The 17804-nt window shown below is 41.1% G+C and overlaps 2 protein-coding genes across 2 annotated transcripts; both read left to right on the top strand.

The window, feature by feature from the left end:
• Nucleotides 1-8447, top strand: prdm4 (PR domain containing 4). The gene is made up of 12 exons (XM_044343643.1): nt 1-99; nt 427-493; nt 734-849; nt 1936-2124; nt 2235-3005; nt 3253-3402; nt 5400-5518; nt 5606-5691; nt 5920-6047; nt 6134-6709; nt 7098-7266; nt 7404-8447. The coding sequence occupies exons 3-12, from the start codon at nt 735-737 to the stop codon at nt 7777-7779; spliced, it is 2679 nt and encodes an 892-aa protein (XP_044199578.1). The 5' UTR covers nt 1-99; nt 427-493; nt 734; the 3' UTR covers nt 7780-8447.
• A 1152-nt stretch (nt 8448-9599) lies between these two features.
• On the top strand, nt 9600-17181 carry tmem209 (transmembrane protein 209). Its single transcript, XM_044343940.1, has 15 exons — nt 9600-9705; nt 10033-10193; nt 10307-10365; nt 10902-11033; nt 11159-11388; nt 11463-11667; nt 12027-12202; nt 12338-12409; nt 12545-12641; nt 13145-13270; nt 13374-13471; nt 14116-14230; nt 14351-14448; nt 15902-15975; nt 16226-17181. Exons 2-15 carry the CDS (start codon nt 10054-10056, stop codon nt 16278-16280), a joined length of 1677 nt encoding a protein of 558 aa, XP_044199875.1. The 5' UTR covers nt 9600-9705; nt 10033-10053; the 3' UTR covers nt 16281-17181.
• Nucleotides 17182-17804: the final 623 nt, after the last annotated feature.

Genomic DNA, 17804 nt, shown 5'->3' with positions numbered 1-17804 from the left:
CCTGAGATCAGCGAAACACTCCTCCAAGCTTACTTGTTACTGCGCATGCGCAGGAGGGCAGTATGTTGTCATGGCCCCGTTCAGGGAGGTATTGTGTTGGTATGTTTTTGTTTTTAAGGCTTCTTTCCTTTCAAATAATCTATATTTTTGCAACGAAGCAACATACTCGATGGTAGTGAGGTCTATCTGCACTTTTAGCGAGCTGAAACACTTGAGCATTCTCAGTTTTGACGATTTATGGAGATAGTTAGCTAGGCTAATGTTGAGTTAGCAGTGTATTAAACTGGTTGCTGTTGCAAACAACTCTCCTTGAAGTATCAGCTAACTGTAGTACAGTTTCACCTGTTTGAACAAGAATTGTGTAAGAAATGTGATGACAATGCAGGTGGCTCAAGCTGTTTTCATGTCAGGTCCTTTATTTCACAGGGAGACCCATTTAAATGCACCTCTCTGCGGCACACGGTTACTGATGGACAACTGTTGTTGAAGTCAGGTGAGCTAATGTGGCTAACACTGCATACGTGTGTCGCATTTGTATTTATTTATATGCTTTTAGTGACACACAGGGGCTCATTTAATCAAACATGAATGGTTTCCTTAGTGAAATGTCGACTATAATCTGTCTCCTGCACCAGTCACAGTATGTCACAACCTGAATTTACGTTTTACAGCCAAAAAACAAAACAGCTGATTATTCGCTTTACTAATTGGGTTAACTCTGTTGTTTGTCCAGGATGAATGACATGAATCTGAGTCCTGTGGGCATGGACCAGCTCAGTGTGCCCTCAGTGAGTGCCAGCCACTTGGGTCTGCCCACCTCCCCCACACACAACCCCATTCCCACTCCAGGTATGAAGGCAATACTAAGCGTGTTTGATCAAACTGTGATGTGATGTGATGTGTTCCTTGGTGAAGAAAACATTTCATATCAAAGATCCCCTCCAGACATATTTTAACATGTATATAAAATATTCTACTTTGAATAATAATTTGTCTTTTTTCCACAAAAAAAGTTCAATTACCTTGTTAAAATCCTTAAAATTACATCTACTCTGGATCACCATGGTAACTGAATGGTTACAGTGCATGCCACATAACCACAACGTCCCCGGTTCAAATCTGCCTGGGGACCTTTGTGGTATGTCACGCCCCTCTCTCTCCCTTGTTTCCTGTGTGCTTCTCCACTATCAACTGTCAAATAAAGGTAAAAAAAAAGCCCCAAAACACATCTTAAAAAATCACATTATTCCTTCCCCCCTCATTAATGATCCCCTCCAGATATTTATTAAGACATATAAAAATTCTCTGCTTGGAACAATAATGTATGTCTGATATGTTTTTTTTTTTTACAAAATATGTATAATTACCTCTTTAAAATCCTCATTGTCCCTGATTAAAAATTCCAGAACCTATAAATATGTAAATATATTTAATCTCAGAAGTTTTCTTGCTTGACACAAGATGTCTCCTACTTCACTGTAAAGTCCATTCTCAGTGTTTGTGCACTTGAGGCTTCAAATTTCCACATCATACTTGTGTGAGTTAAATTTTGGACCACTATTAGCCCCAAACTATTTGTAATGTCACAAATCATGCTTGTAGGCCCACACCCTAAAATTTGATTTTCAATTAGCACAGAGAAACTTTCCACTTTCAGCAGACGGATGTGAAAACAGCCTTCTAGTGTCAAACTCTGCACATACATCACTCTGCACAGTGAAACTCAAATATCCAACTGAAGGAACAAGAAGGAAAACATGTTTTTGAGTGGAGGGGGACTTTAAATGCTAAAGAATCCTAAATGTGTGTACTGCAGGTATTTCTGTATAGTCTATACTTTAACTTAAATTTCCTGAATATATTTCTCCTGTTTTCCACACTGACATACTGTAGATACATGCTGATGTACACTTTATTCTCTTTATGATGGTGCAGGTATGCCAGTGGCCATCCCCAGCCTGGGACCTTCACTGGGCTCCCTCCCTTCTGCTCTGTCACTGATGTTGCCCATGGGTCCTCTGGGGGACAGGGGAGTGATGTGCGGCCTGCCGGAGAGGAACTACTCCTTGCCACCTCCCCCATACCCCCACCTGGAGAGCAGCTACTTCCGACACATATTGCCAGGTGCAGTACTGTTTGTGTGCGAGACATGAATTTTGAGTCAGTCAGCCTGATTGTTGTAGAGGGGATGCTTGATGATGAACCCAGTATGCCTGATCTCTTTGTTGCTAAAGGTATCCTGTCTTATCTGGCTGACCGTCCACCGCCTCAGTACATTCACCCCAGCAGCCTTAACATGGACGGGACCCTGTCTGTTGCCAGCAACAATCCTTCAGGTCTGGACCCCTACAGTGGCCCTGGAGGCCCATTGGAACAGGGCCTGGTGCCCATGGACTCCAGACAGGTCAGTGGCCAGGGAGACCTCCACCAGGCTGGTGCTCATGAGCTGGACTCCACAGGGTTGGCCATGGAGTCGCGCGTCAGCAGCCCCATGTCCCCTGACAGGATGGGAGAGGAGCTGGCCACCATGGACGGGGTCGGGGTGGTGGCGGTGTCCGACAGCCAGCAGCAGCTCGGAGGGGGAAGGCAGCCTCAGCCACATGAGGGCCTGACTGGGGTGGACTCCTCTGGTGGGGTGATGCCCCTTCATGGACCCCCTGTGCTCGAGTTACCGGTGGTGATGGAGCCGGATCATATGGGGGGCCGAGTGGGAAACGCTGGGGGAGGAGGAGCAGGAGGACTTGGGGAGCAGCTTCACACAAATGGGGAGCTGAACTCGGGTGTCGTCAGTGTGGTGCTCACTGGCTCCATGGCCAGCCAAGGCCAGCTGGAGCCGGTGTCCCTCCATGGACACTCTGGGATGGGGCTGGAGGCAGTAAATGTGTCCCCCATCACTGCAGAGGTGTCGCTGGGGCCAGAAAATAACCTGGTGCTGGTCAACTCCACCCTGCAGCTAGAGGATTCTACCTCCAACAAGGAGAACATGGTCACTGCTTACACCATCTGTGAGTGTGTATTTGTTACAGTTCCTTCAGACGTTAAAATTGAAAATCTTGATTTTTAGATCTGAGAAAAGAATTGAAAGTAATATGAAGCTTCAGTAAAATGAGTTGTAAAAAGCAGTCATTGAATGGAAGTGAGATGAAGATGATGTACAACAAGGAAGCTCTTGACACTGTTAACAGGCAGTAAGTGTAAGTGATTGAAATAACTGTCACTTGTAGTAATTGTGTTGTTGTTATCATCTATCAGGGTGCACACTGTGTGAGCGTTCATATACCTCAGACTGCCCAGAGCATGGCCCAGTCACCTTCATCCCTGACACGCCCATCCAAAGCCGGGCTCGCCTCTCTCTCCCACGTCCACTGTGCATTCGCATCTCAGTGGCTGACGAACCGCTCGGTAAGAAAATTAACATTCTTAAACAAAGTTTTCTGGGGCTGTTAAAGTTGATTTCCTGACGGAGCGTAAGTCGAAGTGCACCAGCCTCGCCCCGCCCCACTCCTGCAACTTTCACAAAGAATGTTGTTTACGTTGATAGCCGCTTATCAGCTTCTCCATTCATGGATACAACAAATGTTATATTGTTACAATGTTTCATCAGGTTTCATCAGGTTTGCATCAACAACAGAGTTTAAGGGGGCATGGTGGAGGAGGCATGAGCCACAGTTTGTGTCGAAACCTGTACTCCTCCATTGAGTCATAACTCACTTATTTCTGAACACACAGACATGATACATAAATGTGAATAAACATCCATAAATCTGCTTAGAATTAATAGAAAAATTACGCTCCCTTGAACACTAGAACTTGCCTTAGAATCACCACATTTTTAAAGATCCCCTCCAGACATGTATTAAGACATATAAAATTACTCTGCTTGGAATAATGTGTGCCTTATAAGTTTTTTCCACAAAAAAATAATAATTACTACTTTAAAATCCTTAAAATGGCAACTAATCCTTCATTTAAAATTTCAGAATCGATAAATATGCAAATATATTTCATTTCAGAAGTTTAACTGATGGACACAAGACGTCTCCTACTTCACTGAAAAGTCAGTTGTATGTGCACTGGAGGTTTCAAGTTTCCACGTCACACTTGTATACTTGGATTGACTCCAAACTAGTTGTGTTATCACACAATTATATTTTATTGCTGTACAGACTGTAAAGCCCCCTGAGGCAAATTTGTGATTTGCGATATTGGGCAATAAAATTATGAATAAAATTGACTTGACTTGCTGTACCACAGATGAACCAGCAGGGAGAGAAAAAAAAGACATCAGCCTCTGGAAACAGAGCTGCAGCTAGGGACAGGAAATTCGTAGGATGGAGCCTCAGTTCAGCAGCAGTATAGCTACCCAGATAGTGATAGATTAGAAGAGTTAACATGGAGTCTGCAGGAGGGGATGAGTTTTGTATAAAATGCTGGATTGTTTTAGTTAATTATGTGTTTCTGTTTCCGTTCTGCTACATTAATGGTGACAAAGTAGGTTTTGACTGACAACTGTTGGAGGCAAGAGGGAGTTTTTGTGTCTGTTAAAGTGTTTATTAAAACAGCATGTAACAATAGTGTTTGAGATTACTGTTCACAGTCTCTTTTTACCAGGATGAGATTGTGGTCAGTTAAGAAAGCAGCAGAGGAGAAAATGAGGCAGACAACAAGTGGAGCAAGAGAAGCAGGTGACATACAGAAACTGAATAGTCAAAGTCTAAAGGAGGCTAGTTCATATCAAGAGAGCTGGCAAACAAACTACCTCTCCACACAGAACTGCACTGCATATTTTATTATTTTTTTAATTCTTGTATGTCTTTGTTTTTCTTGAAGTCTATTAATAGGAGAAAGATGTTGCAAATGCTAAATGTTTGGCATGGTCAGTCAATATCAATCTGATGGAAAGGGTGTGATAGTGTATTCAGACGTGATTATTTCCTCATGCACTGTTGATAGGTTCTTATAGCTTCTACCCCCACTGCTGGTTATGATTAACAGTCTGCATAAACAGGACTGAATCATTGATAGAAGAAACCTGGACTCGACTGATCCTCTTGAAGTTCTGTTGTTGCGTGGGCCTATCAATGAAACACCAAGGAAAGAGGGTGCCTACCTCATGACCCCAGTGAAGCATTTACCTCCTACCCCCACTCAAGGAATGATTGCCTATTACAATACAGGATTGTAAAACCAAGTCCTATGAGCTCAACTGATAATAGAATTGCAAAATAATATACAGGGTCTGGTTTGGTATGTTAAAGCTTTGTGAAAACATTTTTAAAAAGTAGTATCAAGCACACATGAGTAAACAGAAACAAGTTTGGGAGCCCATATTAGATTATAAATGTTGTCAGAAGACCTTTACTTGTACGCTGACGAAATGTTGTTATGCTTCCTCTTAGGGGTTTTTGCACGGGACGTTATTCCTCCTAGGACCTGCTTCGGACCGATGGTTGGCCAGCATTGTAGCAACGTGGACCTCTCTGATTGGCCGGAAAAGGAAACACCTCAGCTATGGAAGGTCAGTGCAGTGGCTTCGGTTGGGCCACAGTTGTCAAAGTCGATCCAGAAACCATGATGAGTAGATGAACCCGTCTCTCCTTCACAGATGTACCACAACAACGTGTTGGAGTTCTACATCGTGACAACGGATGAGAATGAATGCAATTGGATGATGTTTGTCCGCAAGGCAAGGTATGACACAGAACATAATAGAGGTGTGACTTAATTATGTTAAGTGTGAAATATGTATGGCTGGATTGTGTGCAAATCTATATTGTGATTATAGCTGCAACAAAGAAGCAATGTGGATAATTGTATTGACATTGTAGGAAATTAAAACAGTGCATGTTGTTTAGAGCAACTTGTGTATGACTTTAGATACAATATGCTGTTAAAATGTATGTGTGTTTGTGTATTAAGGACCCGTGACGAGCAGAACCTGGTGGCGTACCCTGCCAACGGTAAACTGTTCTTCTGTACAACCACAGAGATCCACCCGGACCAGGAACTGCTCTTCTACTACAGCAGAGACTACTGCAGGCTGATGGGTGAGATGCGACTCACGCAACAACTGATCCATTACTGACATGGGCATCCGTTGACTGTTATTGTACTGTCCCTCATGTCTCCACAGGCATTCCTCAGGTGCCTGAGGGCCAGATCTGCCACTGCGGCAAAGAGTGCTCCTCCTTTTCTGAGTTCAAGTCTCATCTTAATAGCCATAACAGTAACCACAGCCATAACCAACCTCCGCACAGCCACAGCCCATCGCAGCAGGACCACTCTCAGCAGCAACAGCCGCAGCAACAACAACAACAGCAGCAGCAACAACAAGACCAACAACCACAGCAACAGCAACACACTCACCAGGAAGAGAAGCTGACCAACGGGACCTCGAGCTCCTCCTCTTCGCCGTGGCCCTGTCACACCCACGCTGCAGGACAAACAAACAATGATAACAACAGCAGCAGCAGGAGCAGCGCTAATAGGAACTCTAATAACGTTACCTCCAGAACAAACTCTAAAGGTCAGGGCCATGCGCGGGAGAAGAAATTCAAGTGCAGCATGTGTTCACGGGCCTTCATTACATCCACTAAGCTTAATGTGCACTTCATGGGGCATGTGGGGATGAAGCCTCACAAGTGTGAATACTGCAGCAAGGCTTTTAGTGATCCCAGCAACCTCAGGATGCACCTCAAGATTCACACAGGTATGTACAAGGATAATGGACGTGTAAACGGATATCTGTATTTTTGATCTTGGCTTTGAAGAGACAGGAGCCTGGTTCTGATGGAGGCTTAACTGAGGGGCTGCATAAAAGGATATGCAGGAGTTCTTAGAACTGTAAATCATGCAAAGATATTCCAGTAGAGTCCCAGAATAAAAATTCAGACCTGGAAATGTGCATGATATGTTCCCTTAAATATTTTTTACCCCAGTCCTTTTAAAACATTTTATCTAATGAGATACTTTATGAAGAAAAATGCTGCTTTCCTATCTGTTTCAATGTATAAATACAAATTCGATTCAGTTCAGCACATAGACATCCATCCAGAAATATTATTTTACTGATTGTCTCTTTATTTTTCTGCCAACAGGTCAGAAGAACTATAGATGCACAGTTTGCGAGAAGTCGTTCACCCAGAAATCCCACGTGGCGTCGCACATGCTCATCCACACTGGCGCAGAGAAGCTCAAGTGTGACCTCTGTGACCGAGCATTCATCAGGAAACATGACCTGAAACAGCACATGTTCTCTCACACACAGTATGTAACTTGATAATTTTACATTTCATAAAGACGTACAGCTGTTTTATAAGTTAGCAGATTGATGGATTGAGTTCGGCACTGATTGTTGTAATGTGGTGTTTCTTCTTCCCTGGTTATTTCCACCAATTCAACAGCGAACGCCGGATTCAGTGCCCGAAGTGCAACAAACATTTCCTCAAGACCAACCACCTGAAGAAACACATGAACTCTCACGAGGGCCGGAGAGACTTTGTCTGCGAGAAATGCCACAAAGCTTTCCTCACCAAATACCACCTCACCCGTCACCTCAAGATATGCAAAGGGCCCAAGACGGAAAGAGCATCCCGTAAGGAGCAGGACGTGGATGAGGACGAGGAGGAAGAGGACGAAGAGGAGGATGATGGCAGGGTGAGAGGAGGAGGAGGAGGAGGAGGAGGAGGAGAGAGACTTGTTGACTCAGCCAGCAATGATGACTGTGGTTTAGATGTTGGAGGATATAACTCTGAGAAGTCCCTGTCACCCCCTCATTGACAACACTGTGCCTCTTGAGATGTTTTGATTTTTCATCTACATTAGTACATTACTCATATGTACCTCTAGTTTTTGCCAAATTTCAGTTACTTTGTCAAATTTTAACTGCAACATCTTACATAATCGATTTATTTTATTTGCCAGAATTTTACAATCAGTACATATTTAGTCTCTCACAAGCATATCAATGCTGCTAAAATAATTTTTGTCATATTATAAGCCAACTGATTTTTTTTTTCTTCTTTTTTCATTTAACTCAGGCCTGTGTAATATTATTGGTTGATGGGGTTAATATAAGCTATCTTTCATTCACTGTTATTCCTTATTCTGACTTTCTCAATAAAAATGGAGTGAACGACTGATATTCATTTGTAGCTGTGCATTAATGTCAATTAAATTACTGATGCCATATTCTTGCATTTTAGTCCTGATCATGTGTAATTGCTAACTACCTGCGCTTTTGTTCTTTATTTATTAAAAGCAGGATTTTGTGTTCCTTTCATTTTTATTTAAAATGTCTGTGTGAATGGAAATGAGATTCTTGAAAACAGGAATCTGGGCATTCTGTGATATTCCTCATTGTGTGAGTGTTGACTAAATGTAATAATATTGTTATAGCTCCATCCTATCTGTTGCCTAATGTTTTAATAAATAATAATTTAAAGCTGTTTTGTGTTGTTGACTGAAAATGATAGTATATGATGTATACTTGATGGTATATCCAGGAATGTAGTAGAAAGTAATCCCATGTTTATTGACCATTTCTTCTGAAATAAATATTTTATCTGCATCACAGCAGAACATCATACATAGAAACCAATATCAAACACATCACTTATAATAAAGTTTACCCACCTGCTTTACATTCACCACATGATCGCCCATGGATAAAACCACGTGGATAAAGCGGCGAGGCAGCGCCCCCACCTGACCACTTAACTAGTGTAATTTGTTTCTATGAGAGGGATGTTGAGACTGTGGAACATTTTCTTCCATTGTGAATCTGTGCAGGAATTCTGGCTTTCATGTCAGAGCTGGCTTTAATCTAAAGATATGCCGTATTGCTGTACCCTCTAAATGTGATGTTGATTAAAGCTGGAGTACTTATGAGGGAGAAAAACTGGGCTTCTGGTAAACAACTTGACTTTATTGTGTAAACACTTTATTCCTAGGTGTAAATATTTAAAGGTTAAAGCCCACATCAAGAAGAAAATAATGTCCCCAAATCACCAAACCCTCCTGCACAACAGCTTCATTATGGTCTAAAAGTTACAGACTTGTGCTATCAGTTGTAGAAAATTTAACGAATTAGCCAAAGGGGTTTTCTTTTAATGGATGAATTTGTCACAAACAGATAATTCACATTTAATATACAAAAGTCGGAATACACGACATTTTCTAAAACTGTGGGTAGACTCAAGTTTGCTTTTTTTCTTATATTTCTTTATTTTTTATGGTAGTAAGTAAGTATTTTTATACAATATATGTATATTATCATACGCATATTTTAAATTAAATTATAATATGTTTTATACATTTAAATATTACATTTTATAATAAGAAGAATTGGCTGCTTCTTCAGCGTTATTTTTTTTCCCACCCGCATTCTGAGAAGACCCGCCCTACTCTGCCTCTGATTGGCTCTGACCCTGATATTTTTATCCTATCCCAGAGCCATATTTCTTTATATGGCCCTAACCCAACCATCTTACTCGTCATGCCTAAATCTAACCAATCTAACCAGCGAAGGCAACGTGTACTAGCCAATCAGAGGAAGAGTAGGGCGGGTCTTCGCGGAATACGGGTGGGAAAAAACGGAAAAAATAAGGCGCTTCTTCAGAATGAACTACCACCGGAAGTATATTCTACAGCTTCCGTTGAAAATACAAACTATGCAGCGCCGCGGTTGTCATTCACTTTAGCGTGGTATGAACGATTTAAGTTTGCTACACGTTGTATTTGCAGTTTGCTAGTATTGTTATTGGAGACACTATGATGTGTTTTCGCTATACACCATGAAATTAAACCATACTTTGTCTGCAAATTCAGCATTGTTTATATATTAGCTCGCTAACTTTAGCTAATCGTTTAGCTAGCAGGTCAGCTATCTGTGCCACAGCTGCCATGCGACCACTTCGTTTTACTTGATGTTTTAGCTAATGATGAATTGATTTAAAGCAATCTACGTATTAGTAGTGATTTCTTGAAAATGGTTTGTTCTTTAATGTAGCTTTTCTGTGCTCCTTGTCTCAGCCTGAACAGTCAGATAAAGTCATGTTGACCCCGCCGAAGGAGGGGATGCCCAGTATGATTGACAGGGCGCTGAGGATGAGGAGGGAGGAGCAGGCTCGTCAAGTGGTTCTCGCCTGGGCTGTCCTCAACATGTCCCTGGCTGGCATGATTTACACTGAAATGTGAGTTGTTCTTTAGTCTTCTCTGGCAATGTAGCACTGATTTAATGTCCCGCTGTCTCACATTTTTGCTTTTCCAGTGTATGTTGTGATCACTGATCTAATTTTTCTGTTAGGTCAGGGAAATTGCTGAGTCGATACTACAACATCACCTACTGGCCTATCTGGTACATCGGTGAGGTTCTACTACTCTTTCATTTATTGAAGAATGTTTATTGGTCCTGGAAAAAGTCATAAAATGTTCTAAAAGATCTGACAAAACAAAAAAGCACATGAGTTTTTTTGAGTCAATTTTCAGTGTATGTTCAATGGAGGTTTCAAGTTTCCACATCACACTTGTGTAGAGTTGAATATCGGACCAGGATTGGCTTCCAAACTATTTGTGATGTCACAAATCATGCTCGTAGCCCGCCCCTTAAAATTGGATTTTCAATGAGCACAGAGACACTTTCCACTTTCAGCAGAGAAATGTGAAAACGGCCTTCAGGTGTTAAACTCTGCAAATACATCATTCTGCACAGTGAAGCTCAAACATTCAACTGTAGGAACAAGAAGAAAAACCTGTTTGAGTGGAGGGGGACTTTAAACATTTATATAATATTGCATATCACATATAAATTATAAATAAAAGTCCAAAATTTAATTTGACACTACCAGACACCCAAGTATTTCTATAGTAAGAGTGTTCTTCTCTTCTGTCCTGCTTTACAGAACTGGTGCTAGCGTCTCTCTTTAGCCTCAATGCTCTTTTTGACTTCTGGAAATATTTCAAATACACAATGGCTCCATCCAGCATTGCTGTATCCCCTATGCAGCATCAACTTCTGGGTCTGAGAAACACAAGTGAGTCTTTTGGTGACACATTGTTTTGTTTTTTTTCCTGCAGAATTTATATTTATTTCTCCTGTTGTATAATCGTTATTAAATTGATGCTGGTTGTATGTTGATTGGTGTCTGTCCCCTGGCAGGTATTCAGGCCTCTCCACCCCAGAAGCCAGAGAAGAAGGAGACCCCACTTCCTGCACAGTCGTCTCCACTGCAGGGCCAGAGCGTGCTGACTTTCAGCCCCTCTCGGCCAGCCACCACCAGCCCCAAGTTCTCCCCCAGCTGTGTGCCCGGGTACAGCCCTCCTCTCAGCAATCCATCCACTCCAAGCAGTGCGGGAGGGCCCTTTTCCCCCTCCGTGGCCTTTGGAAAGGTATGTTTATTTCAACACTAATATCAGTGTACTTGAGTTTTGGAAATGTAACATCTCCGCTTTGTGTCCATCAGGTGTTGAACTACAGTCCCTCTCCTGGCTCCTCTCCCTACCCGAGCAGCATCGGGCCAGCAGAAGGCTCCAGCTTGAGGGCTCGATACCGCACTTCCCCCTCTGTGTTTAACTCCCCGGGAAGCAAGGAAGACTATATGGAAGATCTGAAAAGCCTGGAGAGGTTCCTCCGCACTGAGGAGGAGAGGAGTCACCGCAGCCAGCTAGGTACAGTATGTCGTTTGTATATCTGAGACACGCAGATGTAGACCAAGAGTTTGTTTTTAGAATATTTGGCCAGTACTGACGTTTTGAGAATACACTTGTCAGTCATGTACATCCACATGCGGATGTGTAGAATCGTAGAATGAAACTTTTCAGATATGATGATCAGAATGGGAACCTGGTTTATTGCCAAGTAGGTTTGCATATACAAGGAATTTTCTTCTCCTTGGTCTTGTGGTGGATAACTATCAAAATATATAAAAGAAAAAATATAAAAAGAAAGAAGGAAACTTACAATAGAACTATGTAAAATATATTCTAACTGAGAAGATCTGATGATGATTAACTGATGCCCTCTGTAGGGAGTCCAGAGGCTGTGTCTCCAAGCCACAGTCCAACATTTTGGAACTACAACCGCTCAGTGGGGGATTACGCCCAAAGTCTAAGGAAATTCCTGTACCAGCCTGCCTGCCGCTCTCAGGCCCCGTCTGCCCACAAAGATGAGACTGACCTGGGCTCCAAACAGGCTGCAGAGGAGGTCTGTAAATAAGCTTTGTGTTTGCTTTTGCTTGTCTTTACGTCCTAAATGAGACGTGTGCCATCTAAGTCTGTTGGTGTCAGTATGGAATACATGATTTACATGAAATATATTTTACCCCCTTCTGTTATGTAGGTGTGGGCCAGAATCACAACCAGTCGCCCTGTAGTGGATCGCATCGATAGCTGGACAGCCAAGCTCAGGAATGTGAGTATTCAAACATATTTACAGAACTACATACTCAAGAAACTTGTTTACAAACTACAGTACATAAAATACCACCTACATTTGATTTGAGTAAGAAAATGCATCAGAAAACAAATTTATTTGTATCTTTTGCAGTGGATCAGTGACACCATCTTGGTCCCCCTGGTCAAGGAAATAGACTCTGTCAACAGCCAGCTCAGGAGGATGGGCTGCCCTGAACTCCAGATAGGAGGTAAATCATCTGTAGAGAACCTGAATCGTGACAAATGTACCATCTCCTGAAAATAGAAACACCAGTCAAACATGACCAAAGATGTAAATCAGTATAAACATACTGTATCTTTTAGAAATGTTATGTTTCTGTAAGTAATACTAATGGTTGGATGAAAATGTTACGCGTTAAAATATTTCAGATACTATGTTTTGGGTTTTGTATGTTTTGCTGGACAAAAAAACTGAGCTATAGCACTTGAACATCTAAATGAACATATAGAGTTAAGTAGAAGGCAGATATTTTCATGATACAGCTGCAGAGCTAGTTCTATTAGATTTTGTAGTTTTGTATTTTTCTCAGACATGAACATTTGTCAAATAAGTACAATGCATCGCAAGAAAGCAGGTAGTTTGGTAAAGTCTGTAACACACATTTCCAACTCAATGAAAAAAACCATACTCTGATATATGGAAATGGGAACGGTCAGTCTCACTAGTTTCTGTCTGTTGTTCCTCCGTCAGAGGCCAGCATCAGTAGCTTGAAACAGGCAGCGGTGATGAAAGCCTCGTCCATCCCCACGATGAACTCTATTGTCCAGTACCTTGACATCACTCCCAACCAGGAATATGTAGTAGATCGCGTAAAGGGTAGGTTCAACAATACAGTACGTAATGTATGTGTGTTTGTGTGTGCCTGACACAAAATTTGTATTTGCTATATGTGTGTGCTTTGTATATTCTGTCTGGATAGAGCTGGCCCACAGTGGCTGCATGAGCTCCTTTCGCTGGAACGGTGGTGGTGATCTGAAGAACAGAAAATGGGACACAGACCTCCCTACTGACTGTGCTGTGAGTCTACACACACACACACACACACACACACAAACACACACACACACACAAACACGGATAGCGAGCTGGTGGCATAAACAGTTACCATATAAAAACAGTCACTGCACAGATTCAAGTCCAGTCTTTGATCTGTAACTTTCCATCCATTTGGCTCTTTGATATGTGTTTTCATAGAGTTTAAAGTGTCTCTCTATTGAATGCATATTTTCCTAAATGTTGTGTTTGTTTAGGGCTGATTAAATATTGTGTTTCTATTCAACAGTCCATGAAATATAATTCTTTGACTGGTTGTGAGGTGGAGACTAGTGCTGCAATAATGAGACTTTTGTAGATAATATTTTATTGTTTCAGTTGCAGTAGTGCTACATTCTTATCATTAAAAGGGCTCTCATTTTTTATGTCCACAAAAGCTTCAGGGATTGAAACAGATCCCAATGCAAACATTTTTTTTACTTACTCGCACGTGTCCATTAACAGACTACTTAACAATACCTGCGTGAATACACATGGCCTCCTTTGAGTTTCTCAAGTGCAGGTTCTGTCTGAGTGGCTTTCCTCATCAGTGTGGGATCACCAGCCAAATACCTCTGTGTAATATTTTTGCTTTCCATAGTGAGTTTACTGTGTGTTTATCCCTCCAGATCCTCATGCATGTGTTTTGTACATACTTGGACTCCAGACTGCCCCCACACCCCAAGTACCCAGACGGGAAGACTTTCACTTCACAGCACTTCAGCCACACCCCAGACAAACCTGGTAATTACAAATGCTCTCTCTCTCTCACACACACTCTCACTCTCACACACACACACACACACACTCACGAGCAGACAATGGCGTTTCTGTTTTTGTCTCAGTTGTATTAACTCTTTATAGATGTGACCAAGGAGAACCTCTTCTGCATTCACCAGAGCAGCACCACCCCACCTCACTACCAGCTCATCTATCAGGGACACATCTACAGTCTACCTAAGGTGACTAACACATTTTCATCTTCACAATAATTTCTCTATTTTTTTTTCAGGCTCTTACAAATGTTTCAACAGCTTGTGATCTGAAAATCAAAATCCCAAAAGAAGTCTGTCTCTCTGCATCTCTCTCCTTCTTGCTATTCATAAGTCTCCCTGAGGTGACACGAAATCAAACATAAGATCAAATCATCTTTATTGACTCCCTGAATGATTAAACAAATTAAACAAATGTTGACAAAATGTGGAACAACAAATACAAAGTACGTTAAAATCAAAGGTGGAACATTGCATTGTACACTTCAAACATTTAACCCATTACTTAATATTCTGCACAGTACAGCTGCTTCAACAGAAAGCACAAAACATTTGAGAAATAAATCTGTTTTTCAGCTTTCTGTAAGCTTGTCAATATTTGTGTTCCTACATGGGTATTACGTACTTATACGTGGTAAGATCCAAGACTGGTATTGAATGATTTTTGGCCATAGATGAAACTGAATGATACCTTTTTTTCTTACCTTTATTGTTTATTAGTTTGCTTATAAGAATGGGTCTCCCCTTATGTTTTGATTGTTCATCTCAATTTGAATTTTATTAGAGAATCTTACTAGAGGACTGCATTGGGATTGGGATCCTGCAGGACCCAACGCAAATCTTGCAGGAGCGGGCGGTTTTAACTTTGCTGCAGGCAAACAATGCGTACATATTGCGTTAGGCAATACTGCAGGTTATTACTACTTTTGCGCTCTTTTAGGAAGTAACAGAGGAGTTACATGCCATCATCATCAGGAGCACTACTCCTAATCAGTGTGTTAAAAGACAGGGAAACTAAACAAAATAAAACAACCTCAGCAAAGCAAACAACCACAACCAATACCACATGTTCTAAAATAATAAGTAGGCTAAAATAAATAAATACAATGTAATTTTACCTTAGAACAGGTGTAGCCTACTTATTGCACTAGAATAACTAATTATTGCACTAGTATGAATGTAATTATGCACTAGAACCCAATTTTGCTATCTTATTACCGTAGCAAAATATAAGTATGCGTCTCTTCATTAATACTACACAGTAATATAACTTGTTTTCCCTGTGGGACGAGAGAAGACACAAAGGCAATGCAACTCTATTGTGCAGGTGTGAATGGTCAGAATGTTTGCGGGTGCAGGCGGGAGTGTAATTCACACATTGCGGGAGCGGGCGGGAACAGGACTAAGAAAACAGTCCCGCACAGGGCTCTAAATCGTACCTTTTTTCCCCAAAGGGTGCATTGGATTTGGTGTTGTCATACACTTACAATACATTGAGATCTCAGCATGTAGGAGCTTTCTTCATACCAGCAATCCCCATATGTGGCACAAATATCCCAGAGAAAATCTAGCGAACTCAGGATAACAGAAAACAGTTCACTTTGATTGCAATGACATGAAACCTTCTTGATTTCTGTTACAGGGCAGGAACAACCTGTTCCACACAATCCTCATGTTCCTGTATGTCATTAAGACTAAGGAGTCAGGGATGCTGGGGTGAGTACTTCTGCTACTTTACTGATGATGCACTACAGCTGTCGAAATCCTATTAAAGACTAGATAACTCTAAAATAATCTTTGACATGAGTAATGTCATTTTAGAGTAGTTTGAAATATTGATTCTGTTTCGACACAAAGGTCATACAGTGAGGTGCAAATTGCATTCTGATTGAAAATGATTGGTTTAACCTTTCTTGTCTTTGTGGGGTAATTAAATTGCTTTTCATTTTCTTTCACTTTACACCAGGAGAGTAAATCTTGGCCTCTCGGGTGTGAACATCCTGTGGATATTCGAAAACTGATGCATCATAGTTTACAAGGAACAAAAAGCCGCAGGTGGATTTTTCTTCCCTCAATATTGTGTGGCTTCACAGATTGGAAAACCACCTCAACTTAAGGACTGCTCTTTCAGGGGTGCATCGGAAAAACAGCACTTGACTTTGAAAGTTACATCAAATGCATATTTTTGGACACTTTCTCAGTTTTAGTGTACAAATTGGCAGCAAACTGTATTGTCAGAGACATTTTAAGAACACTATTCTGTTACACCACAGTGTGCTTATAATACAATGCAGAGCTGTATTTTTAACATTGTTTAGTTGTTTGATTTTTGTATTTTGAGAATGTACCAGCATGGCAGCCTTGTAAATAACATACCTCAGATGGGTGGTAAAGGGCTCAGACCCATTAGCTTGAATGTAAATACAGTATGTGTGGACTTTGACTTTTTTCCTTTAGCCTCAGTTACCCTTTACAGTTTGTTTCCCTGTAGAATGAATGAATGCAGCAGTGAGGATACTACTGGCATGTGCTTTAAGTCACCTACAGAAATTGGACGTGTACAAAATGAAGCAATAGTAAAAGAATATGAGTAATGAAGTATTAGTAGTTGCTAATACTTAGTTGCTAAGCTTGCCGTATTACTAGGCTGCAATGCAGCATATAACTATGTACAGTGTTTATTCTTTTGATATGTGTTGGAGCACAAATCAAAAGCCTTTGAATCGCCAAAGTCTGAGTATTTCTGAGTATGTTGTCTTTTACAAAGGAGCTCTGAATGCCATTTATTCTGACTTATGTCTGCAATGTGTTGGATATCACATTTTCTGCATTAAGTCTACTTGTTTTCGATATTGCATTTTACAGTTATCGCCACAGACTTGAAAATAAAATTGAGATATTAAAAAAAGTGTTTAAGCTTGTTCATTTCCCTCCACCTAATAACACTTTGGCTATATTGAATATACACTAGGTGGCAATGTAGTTCACTTGTTACGATTTGACCTTACTGTTGGTCCTATTTTCTCATATGGCACACTGCATAACCACAGCATGAGCACTGTAATGTGATGCTGTGTCTTGTGCTGTCACTTCCAGTGAATCGCTTGAGCCTGAAGAGCGATACTGATTAAACATTTCAAGCATTATTAAAAATTCTAGAGACAACATTTGTTTGAGGAGCAACTGTTAGGCTGGGGAATTTGTGATGTAGCAGCATGCCCTTAATAATGTGTTGTAATAAAAGTCAGTTTAGCACATCCGGGTGTTTTTACTTGTCACATCTGATTAAAAAAAAAAATTGTAATCAAGAAAAGCTTGTTTTTTGAATGCAAGTGCCTTGCAAACTGGGAGCATTATCTGGCGTAAATCGCTTTGTTTTGTAGTTTCGTGTTCGTCCTCTTTTATGGCAAACATCATTTCCCATAATGCATTTCGCAGTGGAGCTATACCTGCTGGGAAATGTAGTCGCATTGTTAATTAGGTTTGTTTTTCAGATAAATTAAATACATATGTTAATGGTTTATTGTTTTCATTGTGTTGATTAA

Source organism: Thunnus albacares, chromosome 23 (genome assembly GCF_914725855.1).
Source record: "Thunnus albacares chromosome 23, fThuAlb1.1, whole genome shotgun sequence".
In the NCBI taxonomy this organism is placed as follows: Eukaryota; Metazoa; Chordata; class Actinopteri; order Scombriformes; family Scombridae; genus Thunnus; species Thunnus albacares.
Note: the sequence above shows the minus strand (reverse complement) of the source record. Positions and strands in the feature narration are given on the sequence as shown.

Coding starts and splice junctions, on each gene's coding strand:
- tmem209 (XM_044343940.1), top strand. CDS start 10,054: ATGTTGACCCCGCCGAAGGAGGGGATGCCCAGTATGATTGACAGGGCG. Junction 11,034..11,158: donor TCTGGGTCTGAGAAACACAA/GTGAGTCTTTTG, acceptor GTCCCCTGGCAG/GTATTCAGGCCTCTCCACCC. Junction 11,668..12,026: donor GAGTCACCGCAGCCAGCTAG/GTACAGTATGTC, acceptor TGCCCTCTGTAG/GGAGTCCAGAGGCTGTGTCT.
- prdm4 (XM_044343643.1), top strand. CDS start 735: ATGAATGACATGAATCTGAGTCCTGTGGGCATGGACCAGCTCAGTGTG. Junction 2,125..2,234: donor CTTCCGACACATATTGCCAG/GTGCAGTACTGT, acceptor TTGTTGCTAAAG/GTATCCTGTCTTATCTGGCT. Junction 5,692..5,919: donor ATGTTTGTCCGCAAGGCAAG/GTATGACACAGA, acceptor TTGTGTATTAAG/GACCCGTGACGAGCAGAACC.